At 40.0% G+C, this 13961-nt stretch overlaps 1 protein-coding gene across 14 annotated transcripts in view; it reads left to right on the forward strand.

Moving 5' to 3' along the window:
• Positions 1-13961, forward strand: part of adgrb2 (adhesion G protein-coupled receptor B2) — a 203499-nt gene that overhangs the window by 100574 nt on the left and 88964 nt on the right. For all 14 annotated transcript variants that reach the window (XM_042436671.1, XM_042436670.1, XM_042436672.1 and 11 more), the window contains 4 exons: positions 2885-3046; positions 10622-10786; positions 11187-11351; positions 12823-12924. In XM_042436671.1, the coding sequence (XP_042292605.1) occupies positions 2885-3046; positions 10622-10786; positions 11187-11351; positions 12823-12924 (594 nt within the window). The remainder of the gene's footprint in view (positions 1-2884; positions 3047-10621; positions 10787-11186; positions 11352-12822; positions 12925-13961) is intronic.

Genomic DNA, 13961 nt, shown 5'->3' on the forward strand with positions numbered 1-13961 from the left:
ACATTGCTTGTAAAAACATCTGATGAGTCAACAAGTAGAACACAGATACAAATTACCTACATAAAAATTGTATCCAAATAGTTAAAGAGATTTTTAAGTGATGAAAACCAAAAATTGTTAGAATTGCCCCCGGTTTCCCCTGCACATAGTGTTCATGCATAAAACATGTATTCAATGAGCACTCCCACGTGATGCATGCTGTTTCCTATACATATACATACATATATATATGTATAGTAATCAATAATGAAAATGCACAGGCTTACAACTGTTAATTACAAAAGGGAATTGAGAAAGAAAAGCATTTTAATTGACTATTACAAGCAGAGCTAACGTTGGCTAACAAGACTAAGATGTCAATAAATATGTATGCCTGGTCTCTAGAGGCAGACATTGGATGGTTTGTTCAGCAGCAGCACACTTAAAAGAAAAAGTGTATTTCCCAAAATGATGTTGTAGGTTATTCCCCAAACACCTGAATAGTCTTTCCAACTTTCCCTAATGAATTCAAGGAGGTAACTGATGTTAACTTTAGCTATTTATTAAATTAGTGAACGTTACTATCGTCCAAAGTATTCTTGTAACACTCCGCTCCAACGGTAACTACTTATGCAATAGAACTACTCATTCATTACACAGTACCTCCGTCTTTTTCACATTTCTCCTCCTCTTCTCCTCTTCTTTTTCTCCCCTGGGCACCAGAAGGCTTTGGCCTTTCTGACATGATATATTTGAATTAGGCTACTGATGTTAATGGTATCACATTTCACATTCTCCACTAGTTGAGATAACTCGCCCATCCCCCACAGTCAGGTAAGTCTAACTGTGAGCGGGGTGGTAATGCCGCAGGCAATGCAGAAAATAGGGTCTATTTAATAGGCTGTGCTAGTAGTTATGTTGCAGTGGGGCTTTTTTGTAATATTTTGAAATAATAGTATTAAAATAGTGTGAGAAAAAAAAGTTTTAGGTTTAAAATTTTGATTTTTTTTTTCTTCATTCATTTGGGGCGCCCCTAGCATTCGCCTATATCGCCTATGCCACTAGCCAGGACTGGATGTCAGTATGATTTATTGAATTTAATACTTTGGAAAAAGCATTATTTTTTTTGCCTGATACCAAAATGTTTAAGGCTTACACGCTTCATCTAACAACTGACCCACAGCCACGACTTTGTCAGTGTACTGAATCATAATTCCCAAGCGAAGAATCTTTTATTTGATGGGTAATGCATGAAACAGTGTGTTTAAAATAACTACAAATAAAGTTGGGCTTGGTTGTCTCTTGGTAGGCTATGACACATCTCTAGATGTTATAACTAGGCTGAGTTTGAACTTAAGAACAGCTGGTGCAAAGCAACCAGCTCCAGTTCAGAAAGGCCCCCACAAACGAGCTCACTTGAAAAAGCATTTCATTAAAATCAACATTACAAGTGTAACAAAAAGCGACGCAAATGCTTCAAATGGACACAGACAAGATGCTTTTTTTCCCCCTCCCTACTGTTCTTTCAGCATATATCTACTCTGTGCAGCAGCTTGAAGACACATTGATGTTGCCATGTTACCGTGTTTTGCTGAATTTAAGAATATCTCACTATTTACCAGCACTCCATATCTGCGTAGTCTTTAATACCTCCGTCTCTGTCTCTGCCTTCTACCCCTGCTCCTCTGAGCCTTCCTTCACAGAAGACTTAATTATTTATCGCCATGATTTATTTAGCTTCGCTCAACACAGGACCAGCAATCTTCATCCTGCTGTCTCTAACTTTCTACCCCCCCCTCCCTCCTTCTGTCCCTCCTTCCCGCTCTCTCTATCTTGATTTCTATCTCTCCAAATTTGCTCCTCTCTCTTCCTTCCATCTTCTTTCAACATTCCTTTTTTTTTTCATTTCAGACTCTTTTAAAATGTTTTACATTCTTTCAAATTCACTCACAATCTACTTCTTTTGTAGTGTTCATCTGTTTTTAATTTCTTCCTTCTCGATATACCAGTTCTGTCATTCATCTTTTTCCTTCTTTGGTTTCTCTTGAACATTTCTTCAGCATTTTTTTTCCCCCCTTTTTGCTTCATTATTCCCTCAAATCTCAGGTCACTTCTAGCTTTTCTGCATGTGTGTGTGTGTGTGTGTGGTTGTGTGTGTGTATGTGTGTTTTCTCTTACATTGCACAATCTGCCGGTGCCACATGGCTGAAACGGATCAAGTCGACACATTCCTGCAAAGAAGTAGCTCTCAGTGAAAGGCATCACAAGAAGAGTCTTGAAGTCACATTCATTATCTGCAAAGTTTCTGTGCAACTCCACTATTCATGTATTCTATTTTCATTTATTTCAGCTTCATCTGTTTCTAAAATGGGATGAGATGTGTAATAAAGAGAAGAAAAAAAAAAAAGAGTAAGAATGATGGGGGAGATAAAGAGGAGAAACATTTTCAATACTTTAATTGGTGTTTGAAGCGTTTGAAGTCATTGGAGTCTTTGGATCCTTTGGTTGGCTGTATATAGTAACTGAAAGCTCTAATAGAAGCAAGCTTACCACATTCATTTCCTTGTCATGACTGGAGCTGCATGACTTCAAAATGCCAGTGTCCATTCCTAACATCCGTGTTCTCCATGATGTGCGGCATCAGTCTGGTGTTTTTTTTTCTTCGCTAATTGGAATGTTATTGGGTTTTTTTTTTGTGGAGGTCAAAGATCACCTCCTTCATGTTTTTTATTTTTATTTTTAGGAATGTACTCATACTCATTTAATCTCTCATGTTTCTCTCATTCTCTAACCCTGTATTGCCTGCGATGGGATGCTCCACCCCCCTCCTTGCCCTCCTTCCCTTCCCTTCCCTACCTCCCTCATACCTCATCCCCATGTCGTGTGTTTGTGTGGGTGTTTCCAGTGCATGGGCTTTGGGAGGAGTGGTCGTCATGGAGTCTGTGCTCTGTGACCTGTGGGCGGGGCTCCAGGACGCGAACCAGGAAGTGTGTGAACGGAGGCGGGGTCGTGGCTTGTGGACGGCCCGAGACACAGACCAAACTCTGCAACATAGCAGTGTGCCCTGGTTAGTACCATCCCCATTTACATGACACACCCAGTCTCTCTCTCTCTCTCTCTCTCTCTCTTTGACTGTCTACCTATTCAACAACTCTCTCCTCTTTTTTTCCTCCAAGTCACAATCCAAAAATCAAAACCAAAAACAATTGGGTCACTTATGTTTGACTTTACATGTATATGCATTTACATTATTCTTTCATTATAGCTCTTTATCAAGTCTCTCTCTGTTGTTAAAATGTCATCTAATGCTGCATTCACGTCATATTGTGCAAACCATAATTACAAGCAAGTGAGCGTGAAAAACTGTTAATTTTCATCTGACATAATAGACTCCTTTCAGGGCAGACGTTGTGACTTGTCAAAGCAGGACAGAGACAGGTATAAATAATAACATTAATGCTGATGCCGCTCCATCAACTGTAAGCCTTGTCAGTGAGTGAGCATGCATAATACCGGAGCCCTGGCTCACCTAGATAGAAGGCAGCCATCATTAATGTTATTAATTTCACATGTACTTTTCCTGCTTTGACAAGTAAAAAAATGTTGTGAAAAGGGTCTATTCTGAGTCTGAAATATCAGGAGTTTCTGACACCTGCAATATCTCGGCCATGGTGAACAGAACCACCAAAGTGTCAACAAAATGATGGCTGCAAAATTGGCTCCAAAGCCACCATTGCTGGCAATTACTGTACATCTAAATTAACACCAGTAGTAATAAAATGACAATTTATTGTTGACTGATGCAATATATGGACAAGCTCTGCATCATGAGTAATTTGCTCATGTATTTATTTTGTTCTTTAGCCACATTAGCGGCATGGCTCTATGCAGGGTAATATCAGTTGCTCAGTAGGTTGGTCAGTCAGTCATTCGGTTGGATGGTTGGTCCACCACTTTGATCCAATCTGAAATATTTCAAAAACTACAGGATGTGTTGCCATGTAATTTGATGCTGACATTCATGCCCTCATCAGGATGAAATTGTGATAACTTTGGTGATCTTTAACTTTTCATTTAGCTCATCCAATTTGTCCAATACTTCAGTTTACCAAATACCAACAAAACTAATGACACTCCCTAAACTTTAGCAAATGTTAGCATACTAACATGCTAAACTAAGAAAGTAAACATCGGCCTGCTAAAGAGCAGCATGGTAGCATTGTCATTGTGATTATGTTAACATGCTTGCATTAGCTTTTGGCTCAAATCGCCACTGTGGCTATTGACTTATTATATTGACTATAATAATAAGTCAATTGACTGTCTGATGTATAAAGGAGCCATACACTCTGTATTTGTATCAGGTTTCACTTGTTAAGAAACTGCTCTGAATGTAGCTCATGCAACACCTTAAAAATAGCCAATTTAAGTTAAATTTCCAGTCATCTAGTAATGAGGGTAACCAACTTGGAATAACACATGTACACTTCCAAGTCATAACATATATATATATATATGTATATGTTTTTTTTTTTTACATTTTTCTGTTGACATGGCGTGAATACAGCATAAACCCCATCTTTCCTGTCTGGTCATGCTCACTGCTTTAACTCCTGTATCCCCACTAGATTTTTCATTTCCATCTTCATTAGCCATGGGATTCAGACCCCACTTTTCAAACTCTCACTCCAGCCATCATGTAGGATCGCTGCCTAGCAAAGCCTTTAGGTTGGAGTTCTATGCTTTGTTCACGGTTGGCTTGGTTTAGATTGCTGAGCAGTGCAGTGCGGCTCCTCAGCTATTGTCTCTGAGATTACCTATTAGGCCCATACCTTGTCAAGAACTGCTATAAGTCGCCGGTGCAGCCCCATCTAATTCTGATGTCGAGGGCACCTCAGGACTTTATACCAATCTGGCTCAGACTGTCCAGCTGAGACATCTTTATCAGGCTGCCAGTGGTGTGGAAGAGGACCGACTAGCGATTGAAACAAAATCTCAGCGGAGCGGTCTCTGAAGAAACAGCAGGGCATGAATTGACCAACAGAGACTTTATCTTATCTCTTGAAATGTAAATATCAACATTTACTCTTTAAATAGGTTACAGTCCAAATCTGACACAAAGGAAAAGCATTTGGCCTTTTAAGACTTCAAGTGTACTTTAGGTATGTGCATTGTCTCTGTGCAGTTTTAATGCTGTATTTGAAGTGTCCCTTTGGAAAGCCACTTACTTTGAAAGCATTGACATTAGAAAGGAATATTCATTTCAGTGATTTAATTTGTTCTGTGTTTTCTCTGTTGGCAGAATATGAATGGTTTTTGCATAACGTTGGAATAATGGCATTAATGGAAGCACAGACACTAAAACATAAGACAGTTTATAGCTAAATTGGTGGCTGCTCACTGAATAATACCTTTTTTTTTTTCCCTGAATTGATTTTAGTCCGGTGAGAGTGTGTGCTTGTATAGTATGTAATCACTCATGGACTGAGCAATTATCACAGGGTAAGTGCTTTTTATTTATTATTGCCATGGCAAAGAATCCTGTATCGTTTTCCTGCGGACGTACGCCGCCTTTACATGTATGTGAATGCAACTGGAGCCCGTCTAGGCTAGAGCTTTTTAGTCGAAGTTTTGTTTTTAAAATGTATTTATTTATTTCAAAGCTGAGATTTTATAAGGTTAATATTTAAATAAAACAAAACTGTCCCCATTGCCAGACAAAGAAGCTGCAAACTTATGGCTCAAAGAAGGAGGAATAAGGAGACGTCATAATCTAAAGCATGGCCTCCGGGATGTTTTTCCATGCTGTTTTGGGAACAGTGATGGAAAAAGAGGGTTTTGGGAGAAAGGGTAGGCTCTTTCTTCAAGGGCCTTAAGGAAATCTGTGTATGTGTGTTTTCATATGGTTTATGTGTTTGTGTATGTGTGTGTGAATCTATCACAACAGATTCAGTGTGCTTTTGGGAGTTCAAAGGCAATGGTCCTTTGAAATGATGAATACCAGCATAGGCCTTTTGGCAGAAACGTCCACACATAGAGAAAAGAGCTTTGATGGATCTTGTCTATATGTGTGTGCGTGTGTGTGTGTCTGTGTGTGTGTGCATGTGCTTGTTTATATATATGTGTCTCAGTGATTGGATCATAGTGCACATATACCCAGACTGTATACTATGCAATATAGCATAGCAGTACGCTATACTGTCTTAGCAGTAATGTAATCTGCTGCAGCTTTAATTTAATTGGACTCTCTTACTATAACTATTTGTCCGTTACACTGGCTTGTCTCTTTTGTAGACACATGCTAAGATAACACATCAAACAAATGCATGTGTATGTGGGCAGAGCTGCAAATGTTAATATGACAGATGTTGCATCAAATGAAGACAATCAACATGCTAAGAGTAAAATCAGCAGCAATTTCATACATGAATTATTAATTTAATCATCACATTAGACGTTTCAGAGCTATCATCAGGAACTGAAAGGCACTTATATGTAGGCAGAGAGCGGCTGGAAATTGCCATTACGTTTTTTTTTTTTTTCTCACAATGTAAACAGTCCTTTCATAGCCAAGCATATGCAGGAATTATTGGCTATGTCTTAGTTGCAGGCAAATTGATATTTTTCTGGCTTTGCCAAGAAAAAAAAGCTTCCTGTCAGAGAGCTGTTTGTATGTTTGTTGTTTGTTGTGGTGCTTTATCTGGCCTGGCGGGAACTGTCTTTGCATGTATGAAGCTTGTTTTGCTTAAAATGAACAGCTTTTGCTCTTGATTGAAACCATATTTTGCTACTCTTATCTACACACATGCTGACAAGCCTCCTGCCACCGTGTATACTTAATTTTTGTGTGATTGTATGTGTTCCTGTATTTGAAGGGTAAGTGTTCTCACAATGACAGAGAGATGAGAATATATTTAAAAATCTAATATGTTTTTATGGTTTCTTTCTCATGTAAGCAGTTTTTTTTTTTTTTGACACTTTCATTACTTTGGATTAGTCATGTTCACACTTCAATTCTAGTTCACAATTCATTCTATGTATGTCATCTCCACACAGTGTTGGTGTCGCAGCTAGCTGGAACACTGTAAGAGTCACACACACAGCGTGATTGACCACATTACCAATGAGAGCTGGCAATGCCCTCCCCTCTTGGGAGAGCCAGACAAATACATTTACAGCACTGTACTTCACTTTCTATTCTACTTAAAACCTCTGTGTGTAGAATATATGCCTCAATATATCATTCTGAGCCCAAACAAGATCAATTCTTTGAATTGCTATTCTCGTTAATATAGAGAAGAACAGGCAGGCTAGTGTACAATCCTATAGCGCAATCCACAAAAGCTGGGCTGCTGCATGAGTGCTGTAGTTCAGCAGTTTTCAAATTTAATTCATTCCATATATATATATATTAAACTAATTTCACTCGCAGTGACAAACCTACAGAGAATTCTCACCCACTCAGTTCTATTGAGCTATTATCGTCTTCTTGTTTTAGGTTTATGACCTGCAACCTTACTGTTCTGAATCACCCTCACCATTCTCATCAACCTTGTTACCGGTAGCAGCAAGATAAAAATCAGCACTAAAAAGCAGACAAACTTAACAAATCGCTGGAGAGCACAGTAGAGTATGTAGCTGCTAAGAGCCAGATGTTTCCCTCAAGAATTGGTGGAAAGCAAAACAGAACTAAAGGGAGTGTCTTTAAATCAGGTGGGCAGAAACACGACTGCTGGATGTTTAAACAGGGGATTAGGCATTTTGCAATCAGTAGATTCAAGACTTAGTTGTTAGGAATCAAGTCACATCATAATAATAATAAAAAAACACATAACCCCAACCCCATAAAACATTACATCCATCCATGTATGTAAGATATTAACAGTCCAAGAGGAAAGTCTAGTGCAAAAGAAGAATAAAATGTCAGGTGCTTTAAAATACAGTAGTAGTTAATGCTTTGCTTTCATAAAGTGCTGATGCAGAATTAGGGAGCCATTTAGTAATTGGATGGTTCTGCAGTAAGTGCTGTTGAGGAAATGGGATGTCTTAGTTTTGATGGCCCTGAGTCTTTTTTTCCTGAGGGGAGAGTTATTAAAAGGGGGTTGGCAGGGTGTGTGGAGTCCTGTAGTATTTTTAGACCTTTGCACTGAATGCGGGTCTGGTAGATGTCAGAGATGGGGGTTTGCAGCTGATGATTTTCTAGCCAGAGCAAACAATTCTGTCCAGCTGTGCTGTGGAGTTGCCATACCATACAGATATAGAAAAAGGTGAGAACAGTTTCTGTCACAGCTCGGTAGACCTGTAACATCACCTTTCTGGAAAACCCTAAACTTTTTGAGCTGGTGCAGGAAAAAGAGTCTTCGTGAGCTTTTTTTGATGATCCAGATTGAGTTGTCATCCCAGTTCAGAGAGAAGAAGATGGTTGTTCTTTCCACCTCCAGGCCATTGATGGTCAGTGGTGGGAGAGCCTTACCGTCTCTCTGAAACTCAACCACTAGCTCTTTAGATTTGGAGACACTCAGTTTCAAGTTGTAGAGACATCACCACTTAACCAGGGACAGGACCTCATTTCTATAGGCTGATTCATTGTCACATGAGATCAGCCCTGCCACTGTTATTTCCTCAGCAAATTTAAATATTTTAACAGTCACAATGTGAAATGCAGTCATTTGTGTGTAGTGAACACAGGAGAGGTGATACGCAGGTGGTACGCACCTGACTGCGGGGCACCGGTGTTTATGCACGGGGTTTTAGAGAGCCTTTTGTTAATTTTGACAACCTGTATTTTATTATATTTAAAAACAGAGCTATAGTCCACAAAGAGAAGCCATGCATAAGGAGGAGCTTCTAAAGGCTGCAGGATGGAATGGAGACAGAGGGACACAACATTTTATGCAATTTATGTTGGATTTCTTATGAATAAAGATTATGAAAGCGGACCTAAAACATGCAGGAACTTTGCATTCTTTGAGAGATCTGTTATAAATATCAGTAAAGACTGTTAACAAGTTCATCTGCACAACATATGAAGTTATAACCAGCATAAAGGCAATAATGTGTCAATATTCTGTTCCCAGTTGCTGGTTTAACCAAGCCAAGCTGCTTTTAACATTTAAATAAATTTGGGTGAATGGTGTTTTCTCATCAAATAGTTACACATTGTTCAGAATTTGAAGTTTGTTGGGTTAGAGTTCTTTTTTAAATTTGACAAGCAAAAACAAATGAGAGCATATTTCGAGCACACAAGTAATCCAACTCAAGGCAACACATAAATTGTCTTTTTTTTTCAGCATAAGCGACACCGCTGCCAACAGTAAGAGGTATTGCATTGTTGCTTAACCAAAATGATTACCTCTAAGAATGTGTGTTTGTGTGACAGCAGTAGAGAAGGTGTGAACTATTAATATGAGAATAACAATCAAATATTCAGTGCAATTCGTTGCTGCATATTAATTAAACCAGGATTGGTGTGACAATGTTATTCAGGCACAATAACCTCAAGGTCTTCTAATACAGTGATACAGAAAGACTGCAGTAATACAGATGCATTATCTAGCATTCCTTGACTAGTCAGTGTAAGTGTCCTTTTGTCAGCCTGCTGTTTAACATGTCAAAGGACAAGGTTTGTGATTTTTGCTCAGCAAGGTCTTTGGGTTTTTTTTTTTTTTTTTTCAAATTTTAGAAGAATAGCAGGAACTAACAATCAGTACAATGTGATATTGAGTCTCTTTATTCAACAGTTTTCAGGAATCTTAAAGGACAATGGTCACAGGTCAATAATTGGTGTCTTTGTTACAAAGATGTCAAAAAGGACAGTTAGTATTCGCTGACAGTTTATTTTACCTGCAGCCAAACATCTCCACAGTAGAACATTTTCTGTGGCACAGATCCTCCAAACTGTCTAAACTATTACTAGCTTTGAAGTTGAAAACAAATCTTTTCTTCTTGATTATCATTATTTTATTGCATTTTGGATATTTCATTTGACAACTCAGTTACTTTGGCAATGCTCCCTTTTCTACCACCTACTAAAGGGGACAGTGGGAGCTTTGATTATACCGGTGCATGTCATCAGGCTTTGGTTAAGCTGCTTGGTATTCATACAATGTCTGACAGGCAGTACTGCATTCTATTGAAATTATTTTATTTTTTTTCAAATATATGTATTTCTGCACAAACACCAGTCGAAAGATGAAATGCGGTGCCTTTCTAATAACGCTGAAAATCCAACTGACTGCTCTCCGTGTGAACTCTTTAAAACAAAGCATGAATAGAATTGTAATCAGCTGTTTCATAACAGATTGAAATATTTAAATGTCCACATACCCATGAAGTGTTATGTTTGTTTGTTGCTATTTATGGAAAGCCAAATAGCCTCTGTAATTTATTTTCTCTCCGTCTTAACTCATTCTATATTCTGTGCACTTATACTTCTACTCACATTCTCCGTCCTGTCTCTTTTCTCCCTTTCACTTTCCAACCGTTCTTTTTCCCCTTTACACCCTGTTTCCCTTCTCTCCAAAAATCTGGAACGATTTACCCTGATTCCCTCGTGTCTCTCAAAATCTTCCTCGGTCCATCTTCATCCGTCCCTCTGTCTCTCTTTATCCACGTCCATCTCTATCTCTCTCTACGTGTCCAGTGGAGGGCCAGTGGTTGGAGTGGGGGCCTTGGTCGAAATGCAGCGTGACTTGTAACACGGGGAGCCAGCAGAGGCAGAGGCGCTGCAGTGCGTCAGTGCACGGCTGGGCTGAGTGTAAGGGCCCCCATCAGGAGAGCAGAGAATGCACCAACCCCTCGTGCAGCGGTAAGGCAAACAAATTAATGCTTAGTATTCACTCTCACATGCTCTCAAGCGCCATTATGCAAACATGGAACATGCATTATCTAAAGGCATCTACATGGTCGCCTCTGATTTGCGTTCCACATACCAGCAATTTGTGGGTTGGGACCAAATTTGGCTTACAAGACTGTTTCAACAGGGGCCCCAGAGGACAAAAATACTAGTGTGCTTTAATGAGCCTGGGCCCCAGAACAGGCTCATATTGACTTAATTTGGTTTTCATTCCAAAAAAATTAAGAAAGTTGCCAATCCTCTTCCTTAGTTGTAGCCTAATTTTACTATTCATCAACATCTTCCATTTCTGTTTTCCCTCACCTTACATGCGTCACTCAATTCCCTCCCTCCTGCTTCGCTCCTGTTCTAGGTGGAGGTAACTGGGGCAGCTGGAACCACTGGAGTCTCTGCAGCAAAACATGTGACTCTGGTTGGCAGCGGCGCTTCAGGATGTGCGAGGGCACCGGGATACAGGGATACCCCTGCGACGGCTCAGGAGAGGAGGTTCGGTCCTGCAATGACAAGAAATGCCCGGGTCAGTGACTCCATTGAAGTGCGCGAGCGTGTTTGTGTGTGTGTGAGAGAGAGAGTGAGAGAGAGAGATAGCTGAGAAGAAGAGGGAGAACTACAGAATATATGCTTATGTATATATTATTCATGCTTCACAAGTCTGTATAAACAGTTTTTCGACAGACTTTTTTTTTTTTTTTTTTTTTTTTCCAGCGTGCCTGCATTTTCTCCGCGTGCCTCTCCGAGTGTGTTTGGGTCTCTGACAGAGAGATAATAAGACTGCGTGTGTGTGTGTGTGTGTGTGTGTGTCTGTCTGTATGTGTGCCCAATCTGCACATTCACAGTATTTGTCAGGCAGAATGGAAGTGATTCCCAGTGGTTCGCACCACAGCCAAAGGCTTCCATTGCAATTTCAGAACCGCAGTCTTTCTCATCTCTATCTGTCTCGCATCTGTCTTCCTTCTTGTCAATTCACATACCCATCCGTCATTACCTCTTCATTGATTTCGCATGTCCTTTCCTTATGGTGCTCTCCTTTTATCCTCGCTGTTTACCTGTGAGATAATCTGTCTCTCCTTCTATCTCTCCTCTTTAACACTTATCTCCCTCGCGTTCTCTCTCTCTCTCTCTCTCTCTCTCTCTCTCTCGCTCGCTTTCTTTCCGTCTGTCTGTGCTTCTCTCCCCTGGTGGAGGGCGAAGATGTTCAATGGCCCACTTGGTGCGATTTGTCATAGTGTCAGCATTGCAGGAAACAGCGTGCTTTAATAAGCATGCCTCTTGACTGAGCCGCCGTGTGTGTGTATGCGTGTGCGTGTGAATATGCGAGTGTGTTTTCTGTGCAAGCCTGAATGCCACATGTGTACATGCCTGCATTGAGCTCCGACAGGCTACAAATGATAAACTTTTTGAGTGTTTTCTCCACCATGACCCCTTTGTTTTAAGAAGCTCTCAAGCTTCTTTTACACAAGACGATGATCTTGTCTGTTGGCATTGCAGGGGAACATCATTTCATATTTTCTGGCTTTCTGTATCTCTCTCTCTCTCTCACTCTCACTCTCTCCGCTCTCCGTCCCTCTTCATCTCTCTGCATCGCCGCTGCCAACACTCCTCTGCCCCCTCGGAATATCTTCAGAGCGCTCTCCCCCGTTTTTTTCATCAGGGTTATGAAAGAGAGGGAGGGGGGGAAAACAGATGAATAAAGAGAGGGGGTAAGATGAAGAGGGAATGAGATACTGTACTGAGGCAGTGACACTGACAGAGAGCACTGAGCAATGTACAAGGGAATAAGATTGGAAGCTGCTGCAGGAGAACATTGATTTGAATCTTGTTTTTTTGTGCTTTTCTGTCTCCCTGTTTTTTCTCTGGCTATGTGTGTGTGTGTGTGTGTGTGTATGCGTGTGCGGGGAGTGTGAACGTGGTGATTTTTCTTTCTCTGCGTGCCTGAAAGAATGTGCCTCATTTCACTTTTTCTCCGTGTCTCTCGCCTACTTTTACAGCTCCTCACGAGATATGTAAAGACGAGCACCTTCTCTCTATGTCATGGAAGAGAGCCTCAGCTGGAGAAACTGTCTACAACAAGTGTCCAACTAACGCCACTGGTCAGTCACGTAACGTGCTTAATGCTCAGTGATAACATTGTCAGACAAAACAATAGTGAACACATCTTGAATGACACTTGACATAAACTGACTTTATGTCCAACAGCAGTACCTACAGAAACTCAGACTTACTCAACAGAAAAGGAAATTTCACGATGAAAATGTCCAACTGACATAAAAAATGTCCAACAGGAGCAAAAGATGTTTGTTCGCCCCATGAATGGAGGTTAAGTTAGCACAAGGTAATTAGCATAAGTAAAGCTAGCCACAGTACAAATGGTAGCTGAAGAAATTAGCCCACAGAAATGCACATTTCAACAGACAATCCAAGACATTAAAAACCTCACCGTACAGCTTTTACTGTTTGACTGTCATGTGTGAGATCTGCAGTGTAACAGTGGCACAGGAACGACGTCTTTAGCACCAAAGAAAACATTATAAACCAGATAAAATAATAATTGGATTGCGTGTGTTTAAAAGTTTGATGTGCTCCTATGTTTGGAATGAATAAGTATTCAGAGGCTTATCAAAAGGGTTGTCCCTAAATAGTACAACTGTTAAGAGCTTTGATATGCAGTAGTAGCTATTTTACAATTTCCAACTAATGCATTATCCAACATCTACCCTTAATTAGTGCAACAGTTATGTCCTGCTTGGATGCAGTCAAACCTTATTTGTGTATTAGTGATGTTAATCTGAACTGCAGAGTTTCTCAAACAGCAGCCTGCCAGACCTTTTCTTTTAACTTCAAATAGCAGAAACAAGACCGAACCTTGTTGTTTTTTTGTTTTTTTTGGTTGGTTTTTTCCTACACACAGTCTTCCTCAGAATTTCAGCCAACAGCAGATGTGGTTCAGAACTCTCGTAATGTAAATGCGTGCTTCTACATCTTTCAAACTATGGCATTGGCTTTGACATCAAAACATGCTCGTCTGATTCAAGTCGCCTGCCAGTTATAGCTTTAAGAACATCATATCTGAGTTAAATTTAATTAACTGAATAACTTTATAGTTTATTTAAGTCAATCTACTATTCAT

This window comes from Thunnus maccoyii, chromosome 15, assembly GCF_910596095.1.
Source record: "Thunnus maccoyii chromosome 15, fThuMac1.1, whole genome shotgun sequence".
Lineage (NCBI taxonomy): Eukaryota > Metazoa > Chordata > Actinopteri > Scombriformes > Scombridae > Thunnus > Thunnus maccoyii.